At 39.2% G+C, this 17,412-nt stretch overlaps 1 protein-coding gene across 1 annotated transcript in view; it reads right to left on the bottom strand.

Annotated features, from left to right (window-relative positions):
- Positions 1-15,819, bottom strand: part of ilrun (inflammation and lipid regulator with UBA-like and NBR1-like domains) — a 56,704-nt gene extending 40,885 nt beyond the window's left edge. Inside the window, exons 1-3 of the mRNA XM_048611992.1 lie at positions 15,655-15,819; positions 6,185-6,382; positions 568-896 (exon numbers count right to left, since the gene is read on the bottom strand). Of these exons, the coding sequence (XP_048467949.1) occupies positions 568-896; positions 6,185-6,382; positions 15,655-15,745 (618 nt within the window). The 5' untranslated portion in view covers positions 15,746-15,819. The remainder of the gene's footprint in view (positions 1-567; positions 897-6,184; positions 6,383-15,654) is intronic.
- Between the last annotated feature and the right edge of the window lie 1,593 nt (positions 15,820-17,412).

The following is a 17,412-nucleotide window of genomic DNA, read 5'->3' on the forward strand; positions in this document are numbered from 1 at the left end:
TCTTCAGCGTTGGTAAGCATTCAAATACTCTTATGAAGCTAAGGATGCAAAATGTGGTTCCCCTCCCAGTGTCAAGGAAACTGCACTCAAAAGGACTTTATGTCAAATTGCAGGTCGCAGAAAGTCAGCCATCTACTTTTGCTGTTATCCAGGAGATTAATAGGAGAAAAGAGAAAGCTTACCAATACAATGTATTGTTACAGTCCAAGATAAAACAGATGAAACTTTCACTGTCCCATATGGTAAGAGTATTCAATATGGGTAGTTCAATCCAATTTTACAATACAAAATGAGACAAGTTACCTTCAAATTTTAAACAATCTCACCAATCCAGCAATCGCTTCTGAAGTTAAGGTTTACTTTCATCAAGAATTATAATGAAATTAGGCTCCTAATATATCTGACCTACAGCATGACTTGAGCTAGGGATATTTCATGGTGTTTCAAAGTACAAATGGGAAATGGTTCTCTCCCAACACTACCATCCCTTGACTTCATAAGCTCATTCACACATGCATATAAAATATAAAAAAAAGGGACAAACAAAATAAATCATTCTGTATTTACCTGACTGTAAGTCACCACAGATAAGTTGCTAGAGTGACTGTTAGGGGAGATATTTACAGAGTTCTGCGACAGTCCATTTTGATCTTGTTCATTTTGGTCTTCAGTTGGGCCCCATGAATTTTTACTAATTGGATTTGTACTTTGGCCCCCGGGGTCCTTCACATTGTTGTCTTCAGATTGCCGGTTTTTCTGTGGTGAAGCGAAAGGGTTAAAATTGCCTTCAATCTTGCGACAGGGTTGTGAAGAAAATTCTGTTTCAAATGAAGAAAGCTGCTGCGTAACTCCTAAAAGGCCTCCGATTTCAACACTCAGAATCACCCAAATCACATCTGAGAGCGACATAAAAGTACATAATTAAGATTAGTTTGACATTTATAACTTTTAGTGCTTAAATTCTTATGTTCCTAACAACCATAGCACTCAGTACAACTTGCATTTACATATTTTTCATCTACAAACTTTTTCTTGAGATGAACTTGATGTGATTGCACTAGAAAAAGTGCACAACAGATTCACTTGTATTTGCCTGGGCTAGAGTGTTCTAGGTACGCAGAGTGTAAATAGGCCAGGGTTGTCTACCTTCCACCAACTGCCAGCTCAAAGTGGAGAGGATCTCCAAGAAGATCACACATATCAACACAGGCATGCTACATCCTCATCAATGGTGTGAATCTTTGATCTTTTACTTATAAATTCTGTGGCGGATACTTTCTCTCTCACTAACACCTGAAGGAGGATGGAGGCTCCAAAAGTTTGTGTTTTCAAATAAACCGGTTGGACTATAACTTTGTGTCGTGTGATTCCTACCTTACAGCAGAAAAAGCTGAGACACAACCTGTGTAAAGGCCACAACTCTTAACTTTCTGTATTTTTGATTTGTGGATTAAAATGAGAATAGTACTGTTTTTAAAACCGAGGACTGGGGTAGGAATTGCTGCATTTAAAACAAGTTACTCAATACTCATTACGAATTCTGTTTACACTGTTGCTTTGCAAGCAGATGGGGAGGGGAGATTAGATAATATGGCACCAGGGTGAGAGTACAGGCAGTGATTCAGCTAGCAACAGGCAGCAAATGTGATCAGCTGTGGATGCCAATGCACATCTGCCTGGCAACAGTTCTCCGATTGCCTCCTGGGCAGGGGCACCTGCAACTAGTTCAGGTCATGTTGTATGGGGCTTTACAATAAAGGGCAAGCAGCTCCTGGCTTGCTGGAAGAACATTTTTATGTCCCTCTGTGCAGTACAAGTACCTGAAGAAAGCCAGTTATTTTCTCCCATCAGTTGCTGTAAGCTGTTGCCTTTAACCAGTATGTGTTATGGACCAGACCAGGCGCCTTCAAAATATTTTAAGAAGGTAACCTACATCTAATATTTTCCTATTTTTCAAGGCAAATGTAAAGTGCCTTGTTCCTGAGGCAATGCAACTAGTCAAACTACTCGACATTAAGCAAATGCAATTTATTTAAACACTATAGTTAACTCTATTGGAAAACTTAACTGAACAATAAATACAGTAACTGTTACTAATTAACTTCTCCAATATGGGATGTTATCCAGCTCGACTTCCTTCATTGTTCCAACTTTAAACAAAAACCCCAAGCCCACATAAGCTGTTTACTTTCTCAAAGACAGCTCGGAACCCCCTGTTCAACCTCTCTTGAAACAAAAAGGACAAAATAACATCTTAAAGTCAGAACATCGTCACAACATGGTCACAACATGCAAGATACTTTCTAATTATGTACCAATCAGCCTATGCTTCCTGCAAAGTGAAAGAATCCAAAAAGGAAGACGAACAGAAATGTTTGGGAAGCAAAATTAACATCTAATCAATCCTGTGGATGGGTGTCTGTTATTCCAGAGTTTTTATTTTCTCCACTAACAACCCCACTTAATTTTTTGCTGGTGTGTCTCTGTGTGTAAGGGTTTTAAAAGGAGGTTAGAGTTTCAACTAGCAGAGTTATATGTTGATAGTTCATAGTTTTGTTTACCTGTGGCGAGAACAATTTGCTTGAAATAAATAGCAGTTCTTGTCAAATACAGGAATCCAGTCAACATTTCCTGTTAACCTGACACAGGTATTTTAGGGACTGTGTACGTAAATTAAAACCCTGGGAGTGATGGAGTCCAAAAATCAGCACACTTGCCCAAGCGGGTTACAAACTTGATTCAGGTTTACAAAATTATGATAATAGATATGGTAGATAGGCAGTAACACATTATGGATCCCGTTACTAAGGGGCAAGAGGTTTAGAGGGGATACAAGGAAGAATCACTTCACACAGATGACAGGTATCTGAGGTCACTGCCTGAAAGGGTGGTAGAGGCAGGAATGATCGAAACAGTTCGGAAGTATTTAGATAAACAATTGAAATACTATTGCATACAAGGCTACAGTGCTGGAAAATAGGACTACAGTAGCTAAGTGCCTGATAATCAGAGCGGACACAAAGGGCCTATTAGCATGTTGTACAACTCTAACATAATTATTTATTCAGGCATGTGGATATTGCTAGCTTTGCCAGAATTTCTTGCACAAATATAATTGCACTTGAGAAACACAAGTGCTAGTAAGCTGCCTTGAACTGCTACAGCTCTTGCGGTAATTATTTATATATCGTGACGTCCACGAGTTCCAGCATCTTTACCCAGAAAGTCAAGGAATGGCAAAATAGTCCCAAATTAGTCACCAAAGATCGACTTAGAGCAGAATTCGAATGTGGTGTTGCATGCATCTGTTACCCTTGTCCTTCCAAATGAAAAAGATTGCAGAGTTGGAAGGTGCTGTCAGTGCAACCTTGGCAGTCACTGCAGTCTACTGTCAAAGTAGTACACATTGCTGCTGCTCAACGTTGGTGAAGGAAGTGAATGTGGAATGTGGTGGATAGGGTGTGGATCAAGTGTGCTGTTTTGTCCTGGATGCTATTGAGCTTTTAGGCTGTTGTTGGAGCTGCACGCATCCAGGCAAGTGGAAGGTTTTCACTCACACGTCTGACCTGTGCCTTGTACATCATCCCATTTGCAACTCCAGGGGAGTTACCCATTGCAGAATTCCCAGCCCTGGACAATTTTTGAACCCACAGTATATAGGTGATGCAGTTCAGTTTGTGTTCAGTAATGCCCTCATGATGTTGTTAGTGGGGAATTCAGCAATATTGATAGTGGGGAATTCAGCAAATCCAGGGCTTGCTGTATTTGGACATGAACTGCTTTAGTGTACAGGTGCTACAAGTGGTGCTTAAAATTATGTAACCATCACTGAATATCTCTGTTTCTCACTTTATGAAAGGGAAAGGTCATTGATGAAGCAGGTGAAGGTAGCTGGGGCTGGAACACTACTCGTCGATACTCCTGCAAGGACGTGATCCTCAGATTGAGATAAGTGATCCCCAATCTTTCTCTGCGCTAAGTATGACTGTAGCAATGCTGCACTTTTCCCTTGACTCATACTGACTTCAGTTTTGAAAAGGGTCTTGGATGCCAAGTTAAATGCTGCCTTGCTGTCAAGGCCAGTCACTCACACCACCAGTGGCATAACTTTTTCCTGGAAAGTTTTCAAATGTTAGAATATTTTGCATCAAGAGAAATAATAAATCTATCTAGTTTCCTTTGTTGATTCCTTGGAAGGCAGGCTTTGAATGCCTTATTCCTGCTCCAAATCCTACTTGTTGAACAACATGAGCCTTTTCAGGTCGTTTTCAAATTGGTCATCTTTAATCATTACACAGCTGACTTGATCAGCAAAGGGCGGGGGGGGGGGCACAATCATTGTAATCAGTTTCTGCTGCATTCCATTCTTCTTGGTTTTGCCCATTACTGTTGGCATCTTTCCATCACTTATCAGAGATCAAATGAGTTTACTTCCTGTCAGCATCTAATATGAAACAGTAAAGATTTCTTCTTGAGGATGACCCATCTTCCAAAGCCATACACAATTCCCAACTACAAAGGTGCTTTGGAAGACGTTTCCCTTGGCCTCAAATACCAATCAATAACCAGTGAGGGGTAAAAAAACAGACAAATGACTCTCATCATATGGTTTCCAGGCTGTGTAGACGAAATTCACAACTAGTCAGCAATACTTCAAAAACAAAATGCTCAAGGGTGTGAATTTGTCACATGACAAAATAATGGTTCTAACCCATCATCCAATCAATGTCTTATTAGCTGCGTAGGCATTGCAGCCAACTGCATGCTTGATAATATTAGGAACTAAAAAAACTAAGAGCCTTAAGGCATTTCTGAAGAAGGGTCTCGACCCGAAACGTCAGCTTTCCTGCTCCTCTGATGCTGCTTGGCCTGCTGTGTTCATCCAGCTCTACACCTTGTTATCTCAGCTTTATTAAGCTGTTGCATCGCTGTTATTCAATAACAATCTGTGATGTCAATTAAGTTTTGTTCAGACTCTGCATTGGTCTCAAGCCCATTTACAGCATCTCCTCTATAAACGTGAAACAATTTTTAACATAAATTAGTGCAGAAAAGCTCTCTTTCTTTGCTGATTCACATGGTTAATGTATCACTTTCTACAGCTTGAACAAATTCGAAATAAAATAAGCTCTATCCTCTATATTCAAAATTGTGCCTAAACCTTTTGCATATAGACTGTGCAACATCTTGCTATTACTGAGGAGTTGGATAAGGACAGAGAAATAGAAAAGGGGGAGAAATGCAAGGACTTAAGAGTAAGCCTGAATGAAATACACAAAACATCATACAGCTTGTTTCAGAAAAGCAATGGTAGAAATTACAAGTTTATCTTCCAAACTGCCATTTCATCACATGCTAATCTTTATCAAAAACTTACATGAATTAAAACTGTTATTCAAGACGACAAGTTAGGAGGGAAAGTACTACAGGGGAGCAAGATAAATACAGCACCCAAGTTTTAAGCATGTATAAACATCCTAAAGCGGAATGTCTGTCTTGTTAAACAGAAAGAAGATAAAACTATTGAATGATGAAGAATCAGAATCTTTCTATAAAGCATATCGAAGTTTCTTCTCTATGTGGCAGCATAGCTGCATAAATGGAGCCTCAGGGGTCAGAATGTTCCTGATAATCTGCACACATCTCAAGCTGCTGATACTGTGGTTTTACTCTCGTGATTAAGGATTGATCCAATCATTAGGCCACATAGTTAAGAATGACCTTTTGCAAGCCTTTCAATCCAAAGGTTCTGCAACAGACCAACTGTATAAGAAACAGTAGTACAAAATGAAAGAACTACCTCAACTTCATGGTCAAATTACCAGCCTTCACAGGCTATGACTGACTCAACATGTTTGAAAATCCCTGTCCCAGAGATGTAAACATCAACAAGAAATGCAAGACCTGACCACCCTCTAACAATATAATGTTTTATGTAATGAGACTATACATTTACCTGTGAATTTATCACAGGTTAATAGGCCTTGCAGAACATTTATTATAGTCATTTTCTAGAAATCCAAATAGGCAGGAAGTGGATTGAGCACTCTCAGATTATTGGAACTGGAATTTTAATACACTGAAGAAAGAGTCAAATTATTTATTACTTAGACAAGAAAATATTGGGACGAAACATCACTTGCCCCAATTCTTCTCAAATAGGTGGTCCATTTTATCACATTACCTCCAAAGTAAAGTCCAGTAGCTGTACACATACGCCACTGTCCTTGGTACATTGCTGGCGTTGTCGGACTTCGCATCTGAACGCTGACATCAGTAACTTCCTGAGGTTCCAGTGACCGGACCATCACCATGTTAACATGCCCAAATTGATCACCTCCCACGTATTTTAAGGACACACCAGGCGGCCATTGTTCTGTGCCTAGGAGGAAGGGAAAACAAGGGGAGTAGTACTGTCTGTCCAGGCATATCGACTCAAGTGGTTCAAAAATAATTCAAATTGGAAAAATTATTAACTTAACCATAATATAATTCTCCAAATTATCCAAATAAGGGAAAAAAAAACTCTTCTGCAAACTATTTCTGAAATATAACAATGAAATGGAGAATGAACAACTACTGAGTAAAGAATAAGATTTAGTTGGCACAAAACAAATTCCATGATCCATAAAGGGTAAAACATGGATTTTCCATCCAACATGATGTGAACAAATAATGTTTAAAATTTTTGCCTTTAAATTCCCGAACAATAAACAAGAGAAGCATAAACTACTCTTATTTGGACATATCACTTAGCTTCTGTAACACTGTGGGTTAAACAGCACTCAAATAAAATAAGCTTCCACATACTAAATTATTGAATTGCCTCATATTCCAAATTGTGCCATTTATTACTACCAGTAACTTACTTTGATTCATAAACAGACCTGACAACAACCTTGTCCCATTACATGTTATGGACACGTTTTGGTTATAAAATGATAAACGTAGTTGTGTTTTGCTGAAAAAGGACAGATTTTGTCAAAGCTTTTCATCTTGCAAACATCAGGACAATTCACAGGAATTTTAAAGTAAAGGGAAAATAACATTTCTACTCTACAAGGAGAGCTCTGGTTTGTTGGTAAATAGAGTCTGATTGCAGGAGGCCTTATAATAGAGAATGCATCAGTAAATCAACAGTCAAAATTAACTGGCATTTTTTGCCAAAATTTTAAAGCAGGCAGGTTGACTCCGATGGTATTGCAACGAGAAATGAACCAGACAATGACTGTCACCTTTTTTGCTGAGTTGAAACTGGCACACAGTGTGTACAGATGTTCTTTCTACCTGCAGAAGAAAGCCCCTGGGTATTAAAATATGTACCTTCCAGGACACTGAGGTGCTCCACAATACAAGCCCAACTCACAATCCTGAATTGTTTGTCGTCAGATTAATTGTCTGTACACTCAAGACTATTTAGTAAATGTTGTCCAAAGACAGAACCACATCTAATGTTGGTCATTGTTGAAAATTCTGCAAGTATACTCTCGTGTATGGGCTGCACTTTTTTGTTGTAATCAGTCAAAGGGATTTTTTTTTGACATGATCTTCCATCTGTCTTTAGGAAATACCTAACATCACACTGGCACGGAAATTCCCATACCACATTACTCATTTTGGTTAGATGGCTGCATGCTATCAACAGCCATCAATACGCATGATGCACCTGTATAGTTGCAGTGTAAAACATGTAGCTTTAACTGTTTTGTAAATTTTTGAGATAACTTAACCTTCTAGGTAAACCTCAGGTAGACTGAGCACTGTTCTGTGCAGACAGAAAGATGTACAAACAATATGCATATTTCAAATCATAACAGGTGACAGCCATTCTCTGGTTCATTTTTCAGGTCAGTGCCTTGGCCGATCAGTCAATTTGCCTGGTTTAAAATTTAACTAAAGCTTGGCAATTGAATGCCACTCATCATTAACTAATGCATTCCTAACAGCAACAACTTACAGTCCAATGCCAACCAATCAACTCTCTCCTCTCAGACAGCATAAATATTGTTTTTCCTTTACTTTGCTATTTCTCGTGAATTGCCCTGAAAAGTACAAGACAAAAACTTTGGCCAAAATTTATCATTTTTTGAGCAATACTCCAGTTGTGTGTTACCAAACGATTAGCTGTATTGTATTCATGACCAATTTGGAAGCTTGACCTTTTGTCCAGGAGCCCTATTATTGTTCATTAAAAACGCTCTGTAAAACATCCCAATCTCAGAAGGGAAAATCTGCAATATTTCACAGTTCAAAGGAACATAATGTTAAAATACCATATTACCTATCTTTAAATCCTGAGATCTCAAGAAGATTTAGACAATCAAATTCAAATGACTACGAATGGGAGGGACATTTAGTTGGTTAGTAAAGTGTTGCAACACAGTGAGCTTATACCACAGCTTTCAACGTACATGTTTCTGTTTTTCAGTTCCATAAAACAGAATTTCAGCTATACACAGTCAAAGACTGGCAGTGATATATTGTGACAGTGATATGCAAAAATTGAGGCGACGGAAGAACGAGCGATTTTAGTTATCAATTTGAGCACAATTCAAGTTTCACATAGTTGTATGACAAAATGCCAGTATTAGTGGTACTATTAGAAAGCGAGACTTGGACAGGGAGCAGAAAAAGACCACATTCAGGCCTACCTAATGAATCAGAAGATGAAATGCATGAAACAGCTGCCCTTTCCACAAGGTTTAAAAAAAAATCAAGTGTCAGTATGGTTTTCTTCAATAGTGGCATACCATATGCTAATAATGGTTTTGCAGTGAATTACTTCTCAAAGTAGACGTAATTCGGTTGATATTAAATATTAAATGCTATACAGTTACTACTGCATCTACACTGTATTCAAATAATGAACTATTTTAAAGTTATATCCTGTTCCAGTTTAATTATTTGATTGCATGGTTTCTATAAACTATGCCTCCCAAACATGAATTATCTCCATAAACACCCAGAAATTGTATTATCACTTTTCATTCTTCACTCTGAACAGAGATGCTTCAAAACAAGCATGGCTATCACCTCATATTTTACTTGAGGAATGATGTTTGGACTTAATGTGTAATGTATTATAACAAAATGATTTGCTTGATCAAAGCTATCATTGTATTGTTTTCATCGCTAATGCGGACACATGACAATGTCTCATTAAACTAAAGCTTCCACTCCATCATTAAACAAAGTTTATACCATAGCTGGTATTTCCCTTAAAACCAGCAGCCCTTCTCACCAGCTGAAGCAAGTGTCCTTCTGTTGGTCCCAGAATCAGTTACCTGCAGAGGTGCTTCTGCCCCTCTGAGGAAAGATGTTCAACCTCCAAGAGATGCCACCTAATCACGTGGCCAGCAACTATTCTGTCCCAGCAGCAGCACCAGTGGGGTTGTTGATCCCTGCTGTGACTGTAGTAGCTCCAAGGACAGCTACCATTGAGGAGGCTCACAGTAAAGGCAAGTAGGCTCAGTGGTTAGTCAGGGCAATCAAGTTGGCTCCAGTGAGGGAAAAGGTTTGAAATTAGAGGGCCCCTTTCAGCCCTAAGCTGTAGAATGCAAGGTGCCCAAGGTGTTGATGGTAAAATGCCCAATAGTAATAGGGAGAGCCCTGTAAGAAATATTAACTGGCCACTAACGGGCTTCAATTTGCCTAAGAGCAGGCAGTTCATCTGCCACCTACTCTGCTGCTGATATAAAACTGAGATGGGAAGACAGAAATCATCTGTGGCCTTGACAAGGGCCGTTGCTGTACTATGACAGGGTGGTTAGCCAATGAGAAGGATGAAAACACAATGGGAAAAAGTGACTCAAATTTGGTGGGCACAGCACATTCCAAGATTTTGCAGGAAAAGAAGCTGGATAAGATGCAGAAATTTGTAAGGATGAGGGATTTTTGTTTGAGGGGTGGTGGTAATGACAGATTTGAAGCTAACATGGTTAGTAACAGTGGTAGTACCCTTTGAGCCAGGAGGCCCAGGTTCAAGTCCTACATATTCCTGAGGTGTGTAACAACATGTCTGAACAGGTTGATCAGAAAATAGATTTTCAGCAATAATGCAGGAGCCAGGAAACTAATGTAGATGGTTAGCAACTCAATGGGGTCAAGTCGGAAGATGAATTCTGGCAAAATAAAAGCTTAAAGTTGAGGCAAGGAAAGGCAGACCAAGACAAGGTCAAAAAAAGAAAGCAGCAGGGGCAGCTGATTAGACGATGCCGCTTCTTCCCACTAAGAGCTCCTCAATCATTGGAGATGAAGTTGGAAGAGATAGGCAGAAGGATTTAAAGCAATAGACTGCAGTACAGAATAAAAGTTAGGTGTTTTCTTTGCATGCCAGGATTATCCTTGAACAGTAAACAGTTCTAGCAGGTCAAAGCAGAAACCAGTAGTGTTTCATATGATCCAGCCAAATCTGGTGAGCTTCAGCAAATCCATTGACTGCCATATCCGTTCAAGTTTGATTCCTTCATTTATAGAATGGGGGCCATATCTCAAGGAACAATCAAGGTGACAGCGAGGATTGTTTCTTTGATCAGAATTAAACCAAAGTTTTTTTAAAATCCTAAGTGGTCTATTCACTTGATTAAGTAAAGGAACATAAGGACACTTGTATTCATACAAGACAATTGATTCATAGGCTACTGTAAGTAGAAAGTGACACTGAATGAACTACATTTGAGCAATATAAATAAACAACATTCAATGCTGCGCAAGTTTTGTGAAGGCCAAAAACTTACATTCTCTCTCAAGCTCAACTTGAATCATGAATCAAATAAACAGGAAAATCTGCCCCCCCCCCCCCCCTGCTTCCCTCATAGAGCTGGTAGAATCCGAATCCCTCAGCTGTGGAAACAAGCCATTTGGCCCTTCGAGTCCACACTGACCCTCTGAAGAGCACTCCACCCAGAACCACCACCCTTACCCTTTAACCCCACATGTCCAATGGCTAAGCCTAGACACTATAGGCAATTTAGCACGGCCAATTCACCTAACCTGCACATCTTTGGACTGTGGGAGGAAACCCACACAGGCATGGGGAGAACGTGCAAACTCCACACAGGCAGTTGCCCGAAGCTCGAACTGAACCCGGGTCCCTGACACAGTGAGGCAGCAGTGCTGAACACTGAGCTACCATGCCGCTCCACGATGGTTACAATTTCAATCGCCAGTTGGATGCCCATAACCCTGATGTCCCTTACTGATTAAAAGTATTTAACATATTAAATGACACAGCCTCTACATCCATCTGTGGTTAAGAATTCACGAGATTTATGACCCTTGACAAAGAAAGAAATTCCTCCTCATCTCTGTCCTAACTGGGCAACATCGTACTCTGATACAAGTGAAAACAGATCACATATCCCTTGTCAAAATGAGATTGCCTATCCAGCTAATTAAATTTGCTCACTAAATTCTGTATCAACATCATCTATTTTGCTTCTGTTGACTGCTGTCTCCTGCAGTCAAAATGATAAAAGCCCCCACTCCGCATGTGGCTGACTATTCCAACATTACATTCTCAATGGACTCAACAGTTTGCAAACCATGGCTCACAGGAGTGATGGCTTGAGCCTACACGATCAGACCGTTTAAGCGTTGACTTCATTTTGATTTACTTTCCTTTAAGCCATTTTAAAATTTCTATCTGGTAACTCTCCAGTGGAATCAGAACTGGGATAAGTCCATGCCCCATGTCAACCTGTAAGCCAGACCCCAGAGTATTAACATCTGCAGCTGCATGCCTGGGTATACCTGAACTTTGCTAAACTGCCATCTTTAGCTGTAACTCTGCCACAGACTCTGTCCATTTAGATAAACATGCTCCGATTTCTCTCTTTTTAATAAAAATTGAATTGTGGAAGCAGGCCATTCAGCCCATCAAGTCCACGTTGACCCTCCAAAGAGCATTCCACCTGATGCACCCCCCCCTACCATATCCCTGTAACCCTACATTTCCCATGGCTTATCCACCTAACCTGCATATCCCTGGACACTTTAGGTAATTTAGCATGGCCAATCCACCTAACCTACACATCTTTGGACTGCAGGAAGAAACCTATACAAACACGGGGAACATGTGCAAACAACACACTGACCGTCGCCCGAGAACAGAATTGAACTCAGGTCCCTGGCGCTGCGAAGCTTTGTATACTTTCTTAATGATTCACTTCGATTTATCGAGTTGACAAATATTTTGTCCTGTAAATCGGTTTTCTGCAAGTATTGCAAAACTGGGAAAATTCATATTGAGGACCTTAATGCCATTTAACTTTCCATGTTGAAACAGTTGTGTATTTCGTAGGTTCATGGATCATCGTTTTTTTTTTTTTTTTTTTTTTTAAGTGTGAGTAACAATAAGTCAATTTGTAAATACAGCAGCCACTGCTTTTTCAGAAGATTTCTGATCAGGTGACAAATTTAAAGAAAACAGGAAGAACTGATATTTTAAAATATTAATATTTTAAAAGACATGCAGAAAAAAAACACGGATTTTTAAATGTGTGTTCTGCTGCTAGTTTCATGCCTTTAATATTGCTGACCATTCCCATTGGCAAATCTCATATCCCTTGACTCAGAGTGCTTAAAACATACTGCACACTTGTAATTTGCAACTACATATTTGTATTTTAACCGTATATATTTACAGCATAAAAGTGACATTTTCTTACAGTAACTGGAGAAAAATTCCACTGCCCCACAACTCAAGACTTCCTCGGTTTTAAACTATTTTTCATAAGATCGCACTGTTTCTGCTTCAACAATGTCCTGTAGTAAACTATTCCTTTGTTCATCATTGCCTTAAGGATATCCTAATTTTATTCACATTTCCTTAATTAAAAACGACTAACTATCAACCATTCCTTGCTGACAGACTGAAGTTTTTCCCCTTATTTGATCAGTTTTTGTAGCCATCTCTGATCTAGTGGTAAGTCAGCAACATCTCAAATGCTCTGTACTTCAACTGTGACCAAAGTACAGTTTTTCATCGTTCTTGGATCTAGGAGTACGGTGCTAAAGGACAAAGGCATCACAAGTATTTCTCCCCTTTTGGAACAGGTACGCAAGGTAACAGCCAACAAGTTGTTGAAATTTCACACAAGGTCATTGGGAGCAAAACTGGAGCTTGAAAGTGCATGGTTTTGGTGTCATCACTCTTTCTTCATTTTTCTCATGTTTTGCTTGAAACTTTGAACTGATGTTGAGAGTTGACATTTCGGGTTTGAGCAGCAGCTTGTTTTAAAACAAAGCAAAGAACAAATAAGCTGATATTTGTTTCGGAGAAGGGGCCTGGCAAGTTAATTGCAAGTTGATTATTGTTCTAAGGACACTGTACATGTTTTAGCATGTAAGATGCATTATGCTGGAGGACGAGCAGACGCTAGGATATTAAGAGGGGCTATCGCAGTGAGGCTGATGCTGACCAGTCGAGCAAAGAGAATATTGAAAGAATTTAAATCACATGTTGAGCTGGTTTTTGTTAGGCAGAAGGCAGTTTGGCTGTTAAAGCTTCCAGACGGAGCTTTGGCTGGTTTCTTGTTACCCTCAAGTTACCAACTTATTGAAAGTTCTAAGAAAATAAACCGAGTTTATAAGAAATAAGTGAATACACCTTGCAGTCTGCTGGAAGCTGTCTGCATAAAGCAATGACTTCAGAATTCAAGTAAGACACGCAGTTTACTTGCCTGTGAATAAACTAGATCCATATAAGGTTCTGGGTACCTAGGTTCAAATTCAACATGGCAGACGGTAGGATTTGAACTCAATAAAAAAGGGTCTGGAATTAATAGCTTACAAGTGACAATTGTTGATTATTGGAAAAACTCATCTGGTTCATAAATTTTCTTCAGTAAAGCTAACTGCTGTCCTTGCCTGATCTGGCCTACACCTGGCTCCAGACCCACAGCAATGTCGCTGACTCTTAAGTGCCCTCAGAGCACTCAGGGATGAGCAATAAGTGCCAGCCAAGCCAGCAATGCCCACATCACTTGAATGAACTAAAAGAATGTACTTTGATGATTTGGTCTTTTAGGGAAAGGGAATATCTTCAAAGTTTGGAAAGAGGTTTAAAAAAAAAGACAAAGATAGATTCAGAGTGACTGGAGAAATGGGCAGATTAAATTTTATTGTAAAGTGACACTTTTTGAAAAGAGAAATGACAACACAATATAAATCAAAAATCATATCATCTTCAAGGAGGTGCAGGAACAGACACACTTATGGATAGCTGCTTAAAAATCTTTGAATGTGGCAGGGCAAGGTGATCAGACCGTTTTAAAAAAAATGCATATGGAATTCCTGGCTTTATAAACAAGAATCATATTCAAAGGCAAGGAAGCGATAAGTCTTCATAAATTACTAGGGAAATGTCAGTTTGTTTAATGGGCCCAAATTTTAGCTGTTATACTATAAAAAGTTGGCAAAGGCTTAACAGATATGCAGAGAATAGTTAGGAGAATGGTACCAGAGATGAAGGATTTCAATTTTCTGAGAAGACAAGAAAAACTGGAATTGCTCTGTGTAGAATACAGAAGGTTAAAAGAACATTTAACAGAGGTGATAATTATTTCTCCCAATCCATTGTTTCTACTCATAGGACAGTCAGTATGTGGAGAATACAGACTTAAAACAGGCAAAAAAAATCCACCATGGAAATTTAGAATATGAAAATGAACTGCCTGAGATTTAATTTTTTTTATATTATCAGTTATCCTTTATTCATACTTCCTTTTGGCCTCTCCACTCAACTTAGCATCATAATGTTCCCATTGTTATTCTTAATATCAGAAACTTTCTGTTTTAAATTGCAATATTAATTTCCAATACAGAGTTCCGACGCTTTGGAATTCCCTGACCCAAAGGGCTGTAGAGAACAAATGTTGAGTAATTCAAGGCAGGGACAGATCTCAGTTAATTGAGGAATAAGGGACATGCAAAGTGCAGTTGAGGTAAATCAGCCTTGATTGCATACAATGGCAAAGTCAGTTTGGAGGCAAATGGTCTATTCCTACTTTAACATACGTTTTTAGTTTTTTTTTCTTGCTTTATTACTCAAATATTAACATTGTCAATATTTTTCCATTACAGTTTCCCATGCCCTAACTCAATGTAAAATCATCATACCATAATTGCAAACATCATGGAGGGGCAAGTGAACGAAACTGGACTGTGACAAGTTTGCAAGTGCAGTTTTTATTATACATCGAAATTCACATTCATTTTTATGTACATATTACCATTGTAAAAGTTAGAATTCACAGTTAAAATAAAGGGGGCTTGAACATCATTTCTGGGCCCTGGTCCAATTACCAGCATCCACTTATGTCTATGTTTCTGTGGGGTGCCTTTAGATGTGTCCTTCCACTTAAGATGGAAATCAAGAATTACAGCCTGGTTAACCTGCTCCTCCATTCAACACAATCCTGGTTGGTCTTGGACTTCAATTCCATGTTCCTACTTGCTCCCCAAACATCTTGGTTCCTTGAAACAATAATTTTGTCTGTCTCAGCCTTAAGTGTATTTAAAATGGAGATTAACAACCTCTAGGGTGGAAAATTCCCAAGATTTAAAACCCTTAGTCAAATAATTTCACTTCACTTCAGTTCTAAAAGATCAACGTCCTAATCTTACAAAATCCCAGCCCAACAAGGTAATTACCTGTGTTCTGTATCCTCCATGTTTTGGTGAACTGGGTGTCAGGTGGAACAGACTCTCCTTCTCCTATTGTAACATCTTCTACAAATGACATAGAAGGTGCATTTATATTTGGGCTCTCAAAGTCATAATAAGCACCAATGGCAGCCTGCAAATTCCTGCAAAACAAAAAACAAGTTGCTCAATTAATTATCTTGAATAAGGATATATTTGAATTTCTTTCGAGTTATCATACTGGAACACCTCCATATATATCCTCAGAAAACCAAATTCATAAAATATCGTGGAAAAACAGGTTTGCCCATGCAAGGGCAAAACTTAATTTAACTTGCAAGACAGAGCAAATAGAACATAAACACACAACAAGCAGTATTACACACAAACACAATAAAATCTATTAACATAAAAAATGCCCCACAAGCAATTGTAAGCCTTTATGAATGGTTTAGGAGAGGTGACTGATATTTGGTCAAGATGTGTTTAGTTAGGTTTCAGCTGCAGATGATATTTGAACAAGAAGAAGAGAGTTGCATAATTTGGTCTAGAGGTGAAAAAAGTGTGCATAAGGATTTCAGCATTGGTGAGGGTAGGACAGATGTAGAGGTGGTAAGACAGGGGCATAGGTCTAAGCAAACAGTCTTTGCAGCTGAAGAGTTTGAAGCTCAACTATGGGTTTACCTGGATGCCATGGATGCGAGCACTCTGGTTCAGCATGAGCAACCAACCAGGAAAGGAGATGGAGTCAATGGCTTTGAACATCCTGATTTTCAATTGTAGGAAATCCTGGCTCATGCTCAACACAAAAGGACAGGATCAGGAGTCGGCCGTTCAGCCCCTCAAGCCTATTCACCATTTAAATCTATCACTGATGTGTCCTCAACTCCATTTCCCCTGACACCCTTTCCCAACTAGATCACCAATCTTGTCAACTCAAGTGAACACAAGACAAGGCTCTGCCCAAAGCTGAAGTCTGAGTGTCCAGACCTAATTCCTGTGAATCTGCACCCATAGCGCCCCCCCCGACAAAGGTTCATACATCGTTTCCAAAGGATGGTGCCCAAAACTGAACACAGTACTGCAGTTGGGGATTCTCTAGGCTAGCTTTCACTAAACCACAACTTCTTCCCCGTTATGTTCAAGCCTCACCTTGCCCGTTTGATTACTTTGTAACTACACACAAACAAGAGAGAAGTGCATTTCTTTGCCCTACCACAGTAAAGATTCATTGAAGTGAATAAATCTCACTTCCCCATAATAAATTCCATCAGTCACAGCTGCATGCATTCTGTCTGTTTATGGCCCTTTTGCACTTCCTGTTCCATCTGTATAACATACCGAACCTTATAACTTAGAGTTACCTGTAAACTTAGGATATCTAACTCTTCGTTTATCCAAGTCAATTAATATAATCATGAAACTGAGGGGCTCAAGTGAAGATCCCTGGGGAACACCATGTCTTATTCTACTAATCAGAATACATATCCTTTCTCTCACCTTGCTGTCTCCTAATAATTGTCAATTATCAAATAGCAGTATAACAAGAGAGGTTCACATGGTAACGAGGTCAAGGAAGGGTGGAATGTTACAGAAAAATGTCTTCACTTAAGTGTACAGCATATTAACATGTGAAAACAAATGATAAAGGGATGTTAAGGAGGGTGAGCATGTCGGTCAGTAATAGAAAGCCTGGGATGGATCATTGAACAACTTGTAATGAGACCACCCAGAAAGTGCAAGTGTGATAATTACAAGAATAATGTC

This window comes from Rhincodon typus, chromosome 25 (genome assembly GCF_021869965.1).
Source record: "Rhincodon typus isolate 14 chromosome 25, sRhiTyp1.1, whole genome shotgun sequence".
NCBI classification, from domain to species: Eukaryota; Metazoa; Chordata; class Chondrichthyes; order Orectolobiformes; family Rhincodontidae; genus Rhincodon; species Rhincodon typus.